This window comes from Poecilia formosa, unplaced genomic scaffold (genome assembly GCF_000485575.1).
Source record: "Poecilia formosa unplaced genomic scaffold, Poecilia_formosa-5.1.2 Scaffold149, whole genome shotgun sequence".
Classification (NCBI taxonomy): Eukaryota; Metazoa; Chordata; class Actinopteri; order Cyprinodontiformes; family Poeciliidae; genus Poecilia; species Poecilia formosa.
Genome location: NW_006800088.1, coordinates 477,941 through 491,606, shown reverse-complemented (window position 1 = coordinate 491,606; position 13,666 = coordinate 477,941). Strand labels below are relative to the sequence as shown.

General features: G+C 39.6%; 1 protein-coding gene across 2 annotated transcripts; it reads left to right on the top strand.

The window, feature by feature from the left end:
• The first annotated feature begins 3,512 nt into the window (after window positions 1-3,512).
• ccs (copper chaperone for superoxide dismutase) lies at window positions 3,513-13,084 on the top strand. 2 transcript variants are annotated; one of them, XM_016677208.1, is made up of 8 exons: window positions 3,513-3,590; window positions 5,616-5,688; window positions 6,853-6,990; window positions 8,202-8,376; window positions 8,814-8,874; window positions 9,546-9,623; window positions 9,699-9,802; window positions 12,214-13,084. In XM_016677208.1, the coding sequence occupies exons 2-8, from the start codon at window positions 5,634-5,636 to the stop codon at window positions 12,371-12,373; spliced, it is 771 nt and encodes a 256-aa protein (XP_016532694.1). In that variant the 5' UTR covers window positions 3,513-3,590; window positions 5,616-5,633; the 3' UTR covers window positions 12,374-13,084. The 2 variants fall into 2 exon arrangements, with proteins under 2 accessions (XP_016532694.1, XP_007563647.1); XM_007563585.2 differs by lacking the exon at window positions 3,513-3,590 and adding an exon at window positions 5,244-5,400.
• Window positions 13,085-13,666: the final 582 nt, after the last annotated feature.

Sequence of the window (13,666 nt, the reverse complement as noted above, 5' to 3'; positions counted from 1 at the left end):
ACCTGGTGAAACAGTACATCTGCTGAGCACATTATGCAAACTACTTCTCAGTAAAACACTGGTAAAAACATTATTAAAGAGTTAATAGAGGATCGTTGATTAAATGGCTTCCTGAAGCCGGAGTTTCATATAGAGCAAGAATTTTTAAAGGGACAGATGCCCAATTACAAAATAAAATTTCTTTTAAGTCATATTTAATATAAAACATTTCTATAACAACTGATGTTAACGTAGTTACTTGATTATCCTATAAAACGGCACTGTGTACCTGGAAAAATACATAATACTGCCCCTACTGACCCTTTGTAATACGTCACAATCACTTGAGGTAGCATGATGGACGTCGGCAGTGGGGGGCGGGAGTATTGAACAGAGCTACTGAAATTGTTTTCCAAAGTTGTTTTTGTCAGTTTAGCCATGGCTTCTACTTGTTCGAGTCGAACTAATTTCTGAACGTAACACACCTGGTTGGGGCTCATAGACGGCGGTATTTACAAAAGTTTGAAATAGTTAGCTTAGAAACCGACCCATACCCCTTCCTCCTTACATGTTGATGAAATTGCCGACTACTAATGGTTAGACGCGTACCTTCTCAATAATGCAATATCTAACTTATAAAGTATATGAAACTTAACCGTCTTAACTTGCAAAAAGGGTTTGCCGCAGATCCGCGGTTCCACCGAGGGCTGTCAGTCATTATGATTGAGGGCTGCTATCCATCGCCAACGTAACTTTCTGCCTTAAAAGTTATACAATAAAATTACAAGTTTGGTTTCAGTCCTTGCCTGTTTACATCCGACAGCGCAGAGCCCTATTGTCATTTTTAAAATTAAACTAACTAAATAAAAGCGATATTAGGCTGCCAGATATCTGTTTTTTGACTAGTTTTAAAGGAGCGCATTGGTTGTTTTGACGTCAGTCATGATGGTGGAGGTCTGAAGAGCGTGGCGTCACTTGCAAAGAGTCAATAAAAGTGCAAAGATATAAAGTAGTAAGCTTATAAAAAGATTTCCAAATGAAGATTGTCTGAAATTCGCATATTTAATTTTTTCATTTTTCTGATGAAAAGCATGAGAAAGCGAAATCCATCTCCGGTTACATCACAGAAATATTGAATAGGCTGCTGATTTCAATGGGATGTCCCCAGAGAGAGCAGGCAGACAACACTCCTTTTCTCCTGAGTACTTGATTAACTCTGTCTTGTTCCGGGTGTGCTTTAGCATATGTATGATCTATTAGGTTTGATTATTTGAGCCGTTCGCTTTGGGGCGCGGTGGGTCTCAGCGCACGGATCTCCTCCTTGAAGGAAACCGCGTCTTTCTCGCTCTAAAAATAAAACGTGGTCAGCCTTGCTGCTCCGCTCGGTGACTGAAACAGGAGTTGCGGCGTCCTCCCTGAGCATTTAAGACGGGTTTACGGCAGACCCCAGGTCAGCTCTGCTGCTCTGTCGCAGTAGAGGTTGGAATATAGTGGCTCGTTTATTAGTACAGACAAAACCTCCACTGTTCTGAGCACATCTGTCATCGCAGCCTGTCAGCACTTCTCGACTTGTCCCCCAATACACACACACACACACACACACACGCAAGTTCTCACACTCCTCATTACCAACTTCTATTTTTTCCCTTCCTCATTTATATTCTTTTTTCCCCACTTCCTCCATCCACCCCAACTCAAATTTTGTCCCCAATCCACCCGAATATCTTCCCTTTTTCTCCTCTTTCGTTCCCCCTTTGGCTCCCTTCTTGGAGCTAAGTGCAGTGATTAGGTTTCACTTTCTAGCATTTTTTGTGAGTGTGAATGCGTGCGTTTGCAGGTAAAATCCCTTCCCTGTTCCCTCTGAACAGAGATCAGTGTAGACTATCTAGTCGAGGACAGACGTTTTTGTTCGTTTCCTATTTGCTGAATAGAGTGAGAGTGAAATGTGGCTCTTGTGCGTTTTGTGCCTATCCCACGGCAAGCTCAGGCCTCTCGCAGCCTGTAGTCATGTTACTCAGGATGGGAGGTCAAGGGTCAAAGCCAATGAGCCATCAGATACAGAGGAGGCTGTGTTCTGACTGAGCAGCTGCTCCATGTTCCTCGGTGTAAAACATCCACCTCTAGGTGTTGTTTTGACATGGCGGCATTCCTGCTCCGACGTAAACGCTACGTGACGAAGCCCCCCGTTTATAAAACAGTTTGATTGAAATGGGATTGAAAGCGGTGTTTTAATCTGCAGATCAACGTAGTGATAGCGTGCATTATGAGATTGAACTATAGGACATTCCGTAAAGCAATCATCATTGCTCTGCGTATATCTGCCCCTCTCAAGCTCACTTTCTGAGAGGCTTAAGCCGCTGTGCTTTCAACGGTTGAACGAAATGATTTCTCCCCTTTAAAGTTTACTTCTGTTTTATTTTTTGTTGTTTTTGTGTCACACCTAATTGTTTCAGATCTTCAAAAACAATTTTACTGAAATAAAAACATATTGTAACAAACGAGAAATTGATCCAAAGGTAAGTGACCAAATCCACCTTTCGCATCGAGTATTCCCGTCAGCTGCCAGTCAGCTGGCATGTTTTAATTCAGCCACATTGCAGGATTTTCGAACAACTTAATCAGATTAATGTCCAGGTTTTGACTTGGCCACTCCTTTGACTCGTCCAGATGCAGACTTCCTGGTCTAACCCCCATCATTTTGCTTGTGCTAGGCTTAAGATTACACCAAGTCACCACGACCCAAAGAAGCAAAGCATGACCACCTGGATGAGTTGGTGTTGCGCTCTTGGAAGTATATCGAAAAGCAAAAGAGCTCTGAACTTTGAGAATACAGTTTAAAAATGTTCTTACTGTAAATGTACACTCCAAGAAAAAGTAACAGCTAGTAATCTTAGTAGAGCTGCACTGCTCTGGAAACTCTGGAGCACATTTTAAAGTAGCCTAACTACAAAGATTAAGCTTTAAAAGTCTACTTGTTTTGCCAAAAACTATTTTTGACAACAAATTAAATCATTGTGTCAAAAAATGAGAACATTATGTACTCACTCACCTTTTCCGTTTCCAGCTGCTGCAGTGCATTTTGGGATACAGCGATAGCCAATCCGCAATGTCACATTATATCCTTGCATATTACTTCAAATGAACTAAAGTCAATGTTGTAACTTCACAATACACCCAAAAGTTTACTGAATTAGTGAAACTCTGACCAAAATTGAGTTGTATCCACTCATCTTTTTCAGTTATATACAATGTTACAATATATACAATATATACAATTTCCACCAGCTAATCTAAAATATAAAGAATGGATAAACTCTCTATAATACTGTTTGTTTGAAAGTTGTTTGACTTTTTAGTATTAATGTAAAGTTCCCCTTGTATCTTCTGGTTGTGTTGGGTCTTTTGGTTTTAATTTGAGGTTCCAGTCAACATGTTATATTGCTTCCTGTCCTGGGTTTTAAGTGACTTTCCGCTGAACTTCCTGCCCCTGAAGTGTTTTTGTTTACTTTCCATAAATTCTATTTAACTTATTAGTAGTTTCCTGTCCATTTAGTCCAGTTTTTGGACTGTTTCTCCAACCTTGTACCACTTGAATCCAGGGAAGATGTGAGATACGTTTACTGTTTCTCTGTGTCTACATGTGAAGCAACCTAAGCACAGGCTTATCTGAAGAAACAGACTGAAAGAGAAGCCTCCACCTGCAGAGCTCTGTACGGTAACGTTGAGTGTGATGGCAGAATATCTATTAAGTCAGTAGAGATTTTAAGATGCGGCTCCGTTTCACTGTGAATTCCTTTAATTAAGCGAATGAAGGTATCGGAGGCATTCCTTTTGAAGATTAAAAACCAGTTCTGCACAGATCCAAAGGCGTCTTTGATATTTCCAGCCGTTTGATGAAAGGCATGCAAACTAGTTACGCTTTTCAGCCGACGGAAACTCGGAGGATGCAGCAATGAATGGGTTTTGTTTATATTGTGACCAGCTGCAAAATATTCACTTCCTGCTTTTATTAATGGTGCAAGACGAGAGACACGGGATTAGATTGATCTGTATCTTTATTTGTGTAGCCCTTGAGAGATGTCTGATGACATTTTCTTCATTCTTCCACCAGTGATGTCTTTCTTCCCTTTTTACATAAACCATTCTCTTTGAAAAAAATCATGCAGTTTATCTATTCTCCTTTCAGTAGAACATATATTATTCCATCGATTAAATCAAGAAGGCAAGCCAGGCCCCAGAAAATCTGAAGAAGTAGAAAACAAAAATCAGTGACGGATTTCTTAAAAGACAACACAAGAGCAAATTTAAAGTCTTTCAACTTATCCTTGTGATTATGAATATCGCTATATTGCTTCTGATTATGATTTATTTAATAAAACCCATGTTAAATACATATCCAGTGTGTTTAAAAAACACCTTATTTTCAAGTGAATTCAAAATGGAAGTGTCATATGGATGCTGTTAATTAAATACAATTTTAACTGATCATCAGCTAATCTGTTCAGATTTTTTTAAACTGTTTTTTTCAACCATGATCTCAGAAAAGGTTGCTGTTATTATAAAGACATTGTTTGTTTTGGGGTTTCTCTTTTCTTTTTTGTCTTTTTTGAACATTTGGCTAGTCTGGAGCATACGTGCATTTTAACACAATGCAATGTAAGAAAGCCACCACTAATGACTTCAAAGAAGAAACTGTTACCACATATTAGCCTCGTCTTTTTTTTTTTTTTCTTTTTTTTTAGAAGAAGAAATAGGTTGTCTGGAGGTTTTGCAAGGGCTTTGAAAAAATTTCTTTGTTTTTTGCACTATTGTCTATTCTGAAGAATTAAGGTAAGTACTAGCACAAGCTAACTCTAAGGCTAAAAAGTAATCGGAAATGACCTTTCAGAAGCTGTTCTTGTATGTTTATGAAAAATGTTACTTTTTATTTTTGCTTAAATATTAATTTCTGACACAACGCCCGCACTCTTCCTTGAAAAGGTGAGTGTGGAACCATATGGCATCTGAAAACAGCTCCCCAGGGTGAGCAAAACTTTATAGAGGTTTTGCTACATTGAAAACTCATGACATCACCGTCTGGGTTTTCCCCAACTTGTTTAAGTGTTATCATTTTGATTCTTAAGGAACTAGTAAAAAAAATAATCTCTCTTCAATTACTAGGGAAATTTATAACACTAAAGGTGGAATGTTTTTGTGCAGTGTCAGTAAACATCTGATCTTTGCAGTAACACCGAATCGACGCCTGGTGGAAGCAATGTGCGCGGACGTCTCTCTGACGTCACAAACATGGCGGCGCCCGTTAGCTTGGCCGGTAGGGTCATTTCCGCTTCCAGAAAACTCAGCCGTTTTCTGATTAATTCAGTGTTTATTGCTCAGGCGGGGACAGTGGTCCACAACATGGACACGGAAAGACCAGCCAAGGTTCGACAGCGATGCTCATCACTCTTCTGTTGTTTCGTCTTCTGTTGTTTCGTAACATTTACTACTTGAGACATAAAACGTGCCTTTGCTTATAATGCGCAGTCGAGATTAAACTTCTTCATTTTGGTGCCGTTGTGTTGCGCAGCTGCAACCGTCATGCTCACACAGCCGCCGATACAGATAATAATGTCTGCTGTTACGTTTCTCCTCCACAGCTGGAGTTTGCAGTTCAGATGACATGTGAAAGCTGTGCGGAGAAAGTTAGAGCCGCTCTGGAGGGTAAACCAGGTGAGGAAGCTCAAACTGTGAAACTTACTGTTGATTTTTTTTCTTTTCTTTTAATCCTGTTTGTGCAATTCTATTATTTCAACACCTCCAGTGTTTGTGACTGATAGCTTTTTGTGCCTACCAAAGAAAATTTGCTCAAAGAACTCTGTGCACAGGAAAGCCGGACTGGTTTCATAGTTGTTTTTGATGCGAGTCGGTTTTATACAAAGCATTTTTTGCATTTCCAAACCAAAAGAATAAAATAAATTCCAAGTGCTATAAGTATTTTTGCATGCCGACTAAAAAACATATGACACGAAGCAAAAAAAAAAAAAAAAAAAAAATCTGGGATAATTTGTTGTTGAATTTACATTAAAAGTGAAAATTGGTGACCCCAAATTACCAAAAGAAAAAAAATTCAACCTTTCTACTATATTTGATTGATTTTATGTTTTTATTCTGTGGTGGTTAAAATAAATGTCAGCTAATCGGCATTTAACAATCGATCTACTGAGCCAAACGTTCATCTTTGTTTATGTGTAACACATATTCACTGTTATAATCAGTGACGGATAATATTCTTCCTGAAAGCAAAAACAACATTGAGCCTTTATTTTATAATTGTCTTATTGTTAAAGACATGTATTATTTCAGATGTTTCATTAAAATTTCACATTGCATGAGCTAATTAGGCATGCTTCATTTATTTATCAGTAAATATGGACTTAGAAAACATTAACTTGCAGACAATTAACATAGTTTAATAAATTCCACAAATGTTTTAGCAAGTTAAACAAGATTTTGTGAGACCAAAGCTTTGCCTCTTAAGTATCACCATGTCGTTAACTGGAATGGAGGAGAAAATTATAAATAATTAGAATATTTCGATGTTATTGAAAATTCTTAAAACTACAGCCCTCAACAGCAACTAAAAAGCTTTTTTTTAAAAATAAATAAAACGAGCTAACTAACCATTAGCACAATCACCATTTAAGCAGCTGGATTGCAGCAAATTGCAGCCAAAATTGTTACTGCGTTCCTTGACAAGTTTTAGCTGTAAGACACACTGTCCAGTGTGTATAAACGGTATTAAATGACAACAGTTATTCAATTTAAATGACTAAACATATTGCAAATATACAGCAGTTGTTCTAGCTTTTTGATGGAGTGTTGTGTGCTTTGCAGGAGTAAAGTCAGTCAGCATCGATCTCAGTAAAGAGCTGGTCCTGGTTGAGGCTGCGCTCACCAGCACAGAGGTTCAGTCTCTCATTGAGAGTACGGGGCGCCGGGCCGTGCTGAAGGGCATCGGTGGATCAGAGCAAGGTGAGAACCACAGAGGAGGAAAAAAATAAAAGAATAAAAATCTGATGCTTCTGGGGGGAAAAAAAAGAAGAAAAACTGCCACAAATGTCCAGAGAGTTGCTCCAGCTAAATAATTTAACTGAAGCGCCAGTGTGTCAATATCCACCCAAGTTATTGTCAGCTGTGTATTCTCTCATCCTGCGAGCATCCAGGATGAGAGAATATGTAAAACAAAAATAATTCCATTGTCCAAACTAGTGATGCACGATAAACATGCAGTAACATCGGTGTCGACGAAGCAGCAGCAGTTCAGGATTACGTAGCTTCAAAAGCCCAACACCAGAAAAATGTAAAGACTTGCAGCAGCGACAAGATCTGGACTTTGATCTCACCACAGCTCTTTCATTGTTGGTGTTTTATTGTACCCACATCTTATCAGCTCCTTTTACTTTTACTCCAGCTTTAGATCCAGTAGGAAGTATTAGTGCCCTCCTCTCCTGGGTGCATGTGGAATTGATTTTGCTTCTTGAACTGCAGAGAAAAATCTGCTCTGTCACATGCCGACATGATGTCAACGGTCTCAGTGGCATTTCTAAGACAAGTCTTGCTTAAAAACTGAATGTAGTCTGTATTTGAATCAAGTTATTTTCCACAGTATTTTTGTTACAGTAATAATGATAAAAGTAGGTCAAATACTAGTGAGGCGAGGGCTAATTGCATTCTCCTCCTCTGGCAAATAGAATGTTTGCAAAGATCCACCCTTTTGTAATTACTTGACTGTTTAAGTGAGTTGGATCAAAGGCAGAAATGCTCATTAATGTCACAATGTATATGTAGGTGGTTAATAGTGCAGACATTTGTGCTGTAATTTGTGACAAATCTCTTAAAAATGAATTATTATTATTATTATTGTTACAACTTATTTTAAACGCAGATTAGCAGATTATTTTAGTAGCTTTGGCTTCCAGTAAGGGGCGTGCTTGAGGTGAAAATAGAGCTGGATCTGACTTTTCGTCATCTTTGACCGGATGGCTCAAGAAGTTTGTAGACAAATGGCTTCTAATGATGATTCACTGATGACAGCAAAACATTTGGAAAAACAAGTTTTCCACTGCAAGTCTGAGCTATTATAGAAATGTGAAATATTTAAACTCAAGCGGCTCCGTTTAAAAGAGGAAAAAAAAATCTAAGTAAATCAGCCAGGACAACTCTTAACGAAGTGTGTTTAACAGATCTGGGTGCAGCCGTGGCCATGCTGTCTGGAGCCGGATCGATTCAGGGCGTGGTGCGTTTCTTGCAGCTGTCCGAAGAAGACTGCCTGATCGACGGGACCATCGACGGCCTGGAGCCCGGGCCCCACGGCCTGCACGTCCACACGCTGGGGGACCTCACACAGGACTGCCTCAGGTGGGAGCGCCGGCTCACTGACGACCTGTCGGGCGAAAGCAAATAAAATTTGATCAAGAAAATTAAAAACCCAGCCTCCAGGCGAAGCTTCACGGCTCTGCGCCAAGTTGAGATTTGAGTTGCAAACAAAACTTTGAGGCGTTTTCCGGAGTTATTCTGCGGCGTAATGCATCTCCATCACCTTAAACGTCAGATCCATGCAGTGACGTCTTATGCGGAGGTAATCGCTTGTTCCTGCAGTTTGTCCCAGGTTATTTGTTTACAAAAAAAAAAAAAGCTGTGGAAATGAATAAAAAGATTGGTGACATATCCAATTTTATTCATTTTTTTTCCTTCCTCAAAACAAAATAGCGAAAGCCTCCACTTGGGGTTTAAAAGGCATATAAGCCATTTTATTCTCCTCATCCGATTAAACTGAGTTTGTCCTTCCTCTGCAGCTGTGGAGAGCACTTCAACCCATTTGGGAAACAGCATGGAGGTCCGGGGGACTCTGAACGGGTACAATCAATTTGTCAACTTTTTTTTTTCTGTTTTATATATTTATTTATTTTTCCTCCCAAGCTTTCTAAATGGACTCGCTGTGTAATCCTTCCGTTTTATAAGTGGATTCGGTGACGTGCTTCATGTCCGCCTGGGGCAGAGCGGGTTGAAATGAAGTTTTGAAACAATAATAGGAAAAAGTTCCCAGGTATAGATTGGATCTTTCCTGGAACACAGCAGATGCGGCGTAGTTTTTCCTCAATCTGCTGTTCTGTTGCGGATCGTGAATTCAGCAAAGTGAGGAGGATTCTGGCTTCATTTTGCTTTAACACTTTGTCTTTAGTATGCATAAAGCTGTGGAAAAAAAGTTTGTTTGTGCATTTTCGTCACAAATAAATGCTTAACTAACAAACTTTAATATCAGACAATGATGGCCTGACTAAATGCGTCACGTTTTCAAATGAGGGTTTCATTTATTAAGGAGTGAAGCTAATCTAAAACAACCTGGCCCTACTAATTTGATACATTTTTTTATTCTATTTCACAAACCACACCCTGGCCTATTTTCTACCAGACCCACAGCTTTTTATATGTCTTCTCTTTCTCGCAGCACTGTGTTATATTTCTACAGATGATTTCCACTGCGTCATCTGTTTAAATCTTCTTACACGCTCTGCGTGTTTTTGCAGCACGTAGGTGATTTGGGGAACGTAGTGGCTGGACCAGATGGCCGAGCTTCATTTAGATTTGAGGACAGACAGCTGAAGGTACCACCTGAGCAAACATGACTTATTTGACAACGGCAGCACACGGAGCTAATCAGCTCCGCCTTTGTCCTGCAGGTGTGGGACGTGATTGGTCGATCTCTGGTCGTGGACTCCGGGGAAGACGACCTGGGTCGAGGCGGTCACTCTCTCTCCAAGCTGACTGGAAACTCTGGTGACAGGTTTGTACTTTTGAAGATCAGACGGATGTGTAAAATGTTTGAAGGGGTGGACGGTGTAGCAGAAATATTTTAATTTGTTGCTAATTCATCAGCCAAACAAGGACCATTACTGACCTGCTATGCTTAAAGGTGCTTTATTAAACTTTGTTTTCGGTGAAACTGGAATTTTTTTTTTTCTGAAAGCTGTTAGCATCTGCAGTTTAATGCTAACCGTGTGTTGGCAGAAATCAGAAGGACTAAATAAAACAGGAAATGTGGAGGTGACGTTATCTGTGCTATGGGAGCAGGTGTTTGAAGAAACGTTCAACCCATCTAGAAAAAGAAGGTTAAATTAATTTGTACTTTGTTGATGGAAAGCTAACAAAAGGACAGATTTTTTTCTGAGAAGATGTCATACAAGTTTGCAGTTAAAAAGCTAAAGAGGATTCGACAACGTAGAACAGGCAAGTCTAGTTATTACTGGTCAATTTAGAGTTTAACTTGATGCCAAAATTGCAGTAAAGCAAAATCACAGTTGTTATGTCTGAAGGATATTGCTAAAGTAAAGTCTCTAGTAGGATTAACGCCGCAGGATATTAGGAAAACTATTGCTATGACAAGATAAGTTATGATTAACCCACATTAGCCTCAAAACTACAGTATTTTTTTCCATCAATGTTATGTCCCCATTTTGGTGGCTGAAATTTATGAGTTGTGGACATGAACAAGGCTGCTAGTTTAACCATGGGGAGGATCGGGAGGTTTCCTGATGGACCGGTCTGTTTGCGGTTGGACTGTCCGGAGGTTAGAATGTGTTTTTTTTTTTTTTTTTTTTTTTTTACTCTATAAAGCACAGCACCAGACTGGGTCAGTCTGATAGTTTTGCATGTGAAACAGAAAAGAAAGGATGAAAGAGGAGTGGGTTAAAATAGCTAACATGCCAAAAAGAGAGGAGAAAGAGACGGGTGGTGCTGAAAGGCTTACGGAGAGGTAAAAGTTGGTGCAGGATGAAGCCAGACGCACTAAATGAACGGATATTTTGCGTGGTGGAGGGGCCAAGGTCATGACGCCACCTCACCAACCAACAGGACTACATCAGGTTAGCAAACACCACATACATGACTAGCATCCCAAGCTTGGCACATAGTGTGTTTTGTGCTTTTACAAAAAGGGAGCCTATCAGCAATGTTGGCCCATTTGTGTTCAAAGTATGAATCTGCTTAATCAATTAAAACAAGTCCCTGCTATCTGACCAGAAAAAGGCTCACATTTCTTCATTGCATTAGTTTCATTAGTTGTTTTTTTTTTTTACCAGCTCAGATAAAGTCAGTAAATTACTTCCTGTGTGTTTAGCACTTTTCTTAAGTTGAATTCTGAAGTTTGTCATTGTTTCTGTTATGTAGCAGATTAGGACAGTGTCAGCTGAGGAAGTTGGAAATGAGGGGCAGGATAATGGCAGCTGGAGAAGGAGTGAGAAGGAAGAGATGGATGCGGAGGGACAGGAGAAGGAGATGGGAGAGGAAGTCAGGAAGCAGGAGCCACTAAAATAAAAAAATAAAACAAAGTGCCAGGTACAGATGAGGTGCGTGGGATTGGATTGGCGTTACGTCCCGCACGATCCTCTTAAAACCAAAGGATTGTGGTCCAAACCTCGGCTTTTTAACATCTGAAAATAGTTTTAGAAAATATTGATTTCCCTTCAAGCACATACACAAAGTTTATCCAGAGTGAATCTTCTGAACACTCACTAACCTGATGATGGAGACCAACTTTAATCATTTTGTTCTTGTCCTCAAATGATCTTTGATCACAAACTTGAAAGACTCACTGTGGATAAAACATATTTTTTCCAGATCTGTCAGGAGAAAGTTAGGTATATTTTTGAGGTTATTTTTTGTAACGCATCACCTGTTAAAAAGTCTAGGTTTTCACTAAAAGAGGGTGAGATGCCATCATCTATTTTTATTATCTGGATGAAAGTTATGGCGTTTTCCTTTGGTTGACAGACTGACTTTATTTTTTTAATTTTGTCATTAAGTACATAAACACACACAGTTTTGATTGTTGGAAAAAAAAAAACATACTGCAAATAAAGATCTTTTTCTTTCCTCTCCTTCTCGCCCGTGCTCCTATTCTTTTATTTTACAATTTTCGGAGCTTTCAGTTCATGACAGATGAAACGTTGGCACAGCAGAATAAACTCGATGCTGTTTAAAAAAAAAAAACAGTGGTGACATGGTTGAGTTTGGATTGTTCCTGGAAGCTTTTCTAGTGTCAAAAACCAACTCTGATTTAAAAAGACTGCAGCATTGTTCAACAAACGGAGAAACGCGGATTTGTAATTATTTACGTTAGACAGTTTGTCGCACATTAATCTGATCTTTTATCTATCATTCCTGACATTTTCTCTGTCGTTTCTGTGACGTTCGCAGGCTGGCCTGTGGGATCATCGCCAGATCGGCGGGCCTTTTCCAGAATCCCAAAAAGATTTGCGCGTGCGACGGGGTTACGCTGTGGGAGGAGAGAGACCGGCCGGTTGCCGGGAAAGGTCGGAGCAAGATAAACCCAGAGACGCCGCCGGCGCACCTCTGACTCTTCACAAAACCGGACATTTTGTTGCCAGCGGGTCAGAGCCCTGAAAGAAGACGGAGCACTTGAAGAGTAATTTATAAAAGTCTTGAAATTGCAATAACCATGCCGTCCTATGATCACTTCTAACGCACAAAAGCAGGGGTGGCAAACATTATATTGTTTTGTAAAAAGGTGGATTAGGAAAACCTTCTAAAGCATAGAAGAAAAAAAAACACTTTACTGCAGACCTTCCTTCAGCTCCAGCATTAGATAAATGCCTGTCCTCGTACCATGTTCAGTTGCGAAGCTTCGTTTGAGAGTTTTGCTGAAGAGATTCGAATCTGGAACACCGACTGCATTTGGAGCGAACCCATTTTGCGTCCTAATCGGTTCAGTTTAAATCCGCAAGGATGATGTGAGTGGCTGGAGACGGAGATTAAAGGGGCAGCAGGAGGAAGACTCCAGATTGAAAGGGCAAAAGGGGCTAATTGAGAGAGGAAGGCCTTTAGGGACTGCGCTCTCAGCAGTTTTTTTTTTCCTCCAGCATTCAGTACGGAGTTTCTTTACTGCTGTTGCTGCCAACGTTAGGATCATAAAACTCAAGTGACATTCCCATTTCTCTTGTCTTGTGACATTTTCTTTGACAAATGAATGTATTATGATAACCAAACTACAACCTGCTTACTGTCGGTATATATTTCTATTTGATTAAAAAAAATCCATATCAGTACATGATGGTGTGTGATGTGTTGGCTGTGTGTGTACATGTAGCAAATTTGACATTGATTTTTTTTTTTTTTTTTTACGAATTGAACATTTGTCTTGTTCTGCTGATGCCTGAATGGGCTTATTGAATGCCCTCCAAAATGTTAAATCGCTCCCTTTTCTCTTTTTTTTTTTCCCTCCCCTCCATTTGTCTCTGAGCTACAGTGTCATCCAAAAAGTATTCATACCCTTTTTCCATGTTTACAACCTATTTTTGTGGATTGGAAGGAAAAGAGTACGTTGTTTTCAAGACATTGTACAAATCAAAATCTGAACTTGTGAAGTACATTTTAATTCAGCCCCATAAACCACAGAAAACACTTTATTGACTTTTTGGGACATAACAGCAGTATCTGATATTAAAAGCGGCCCAAATTTTCATATCAGCGAATCCCTACTCATTAGGTGGCTTGTGGACGCTATTGGTTCCACTGAGTACATCAGAAAATCAAATGCAAATAAGTAAAGTTAATTTGTACAGCACATTTCAGCAACAAAACAGTTGAAAGTGCTTTTATGTCATAAGAAAAATAAAGTAATAAAAAAACC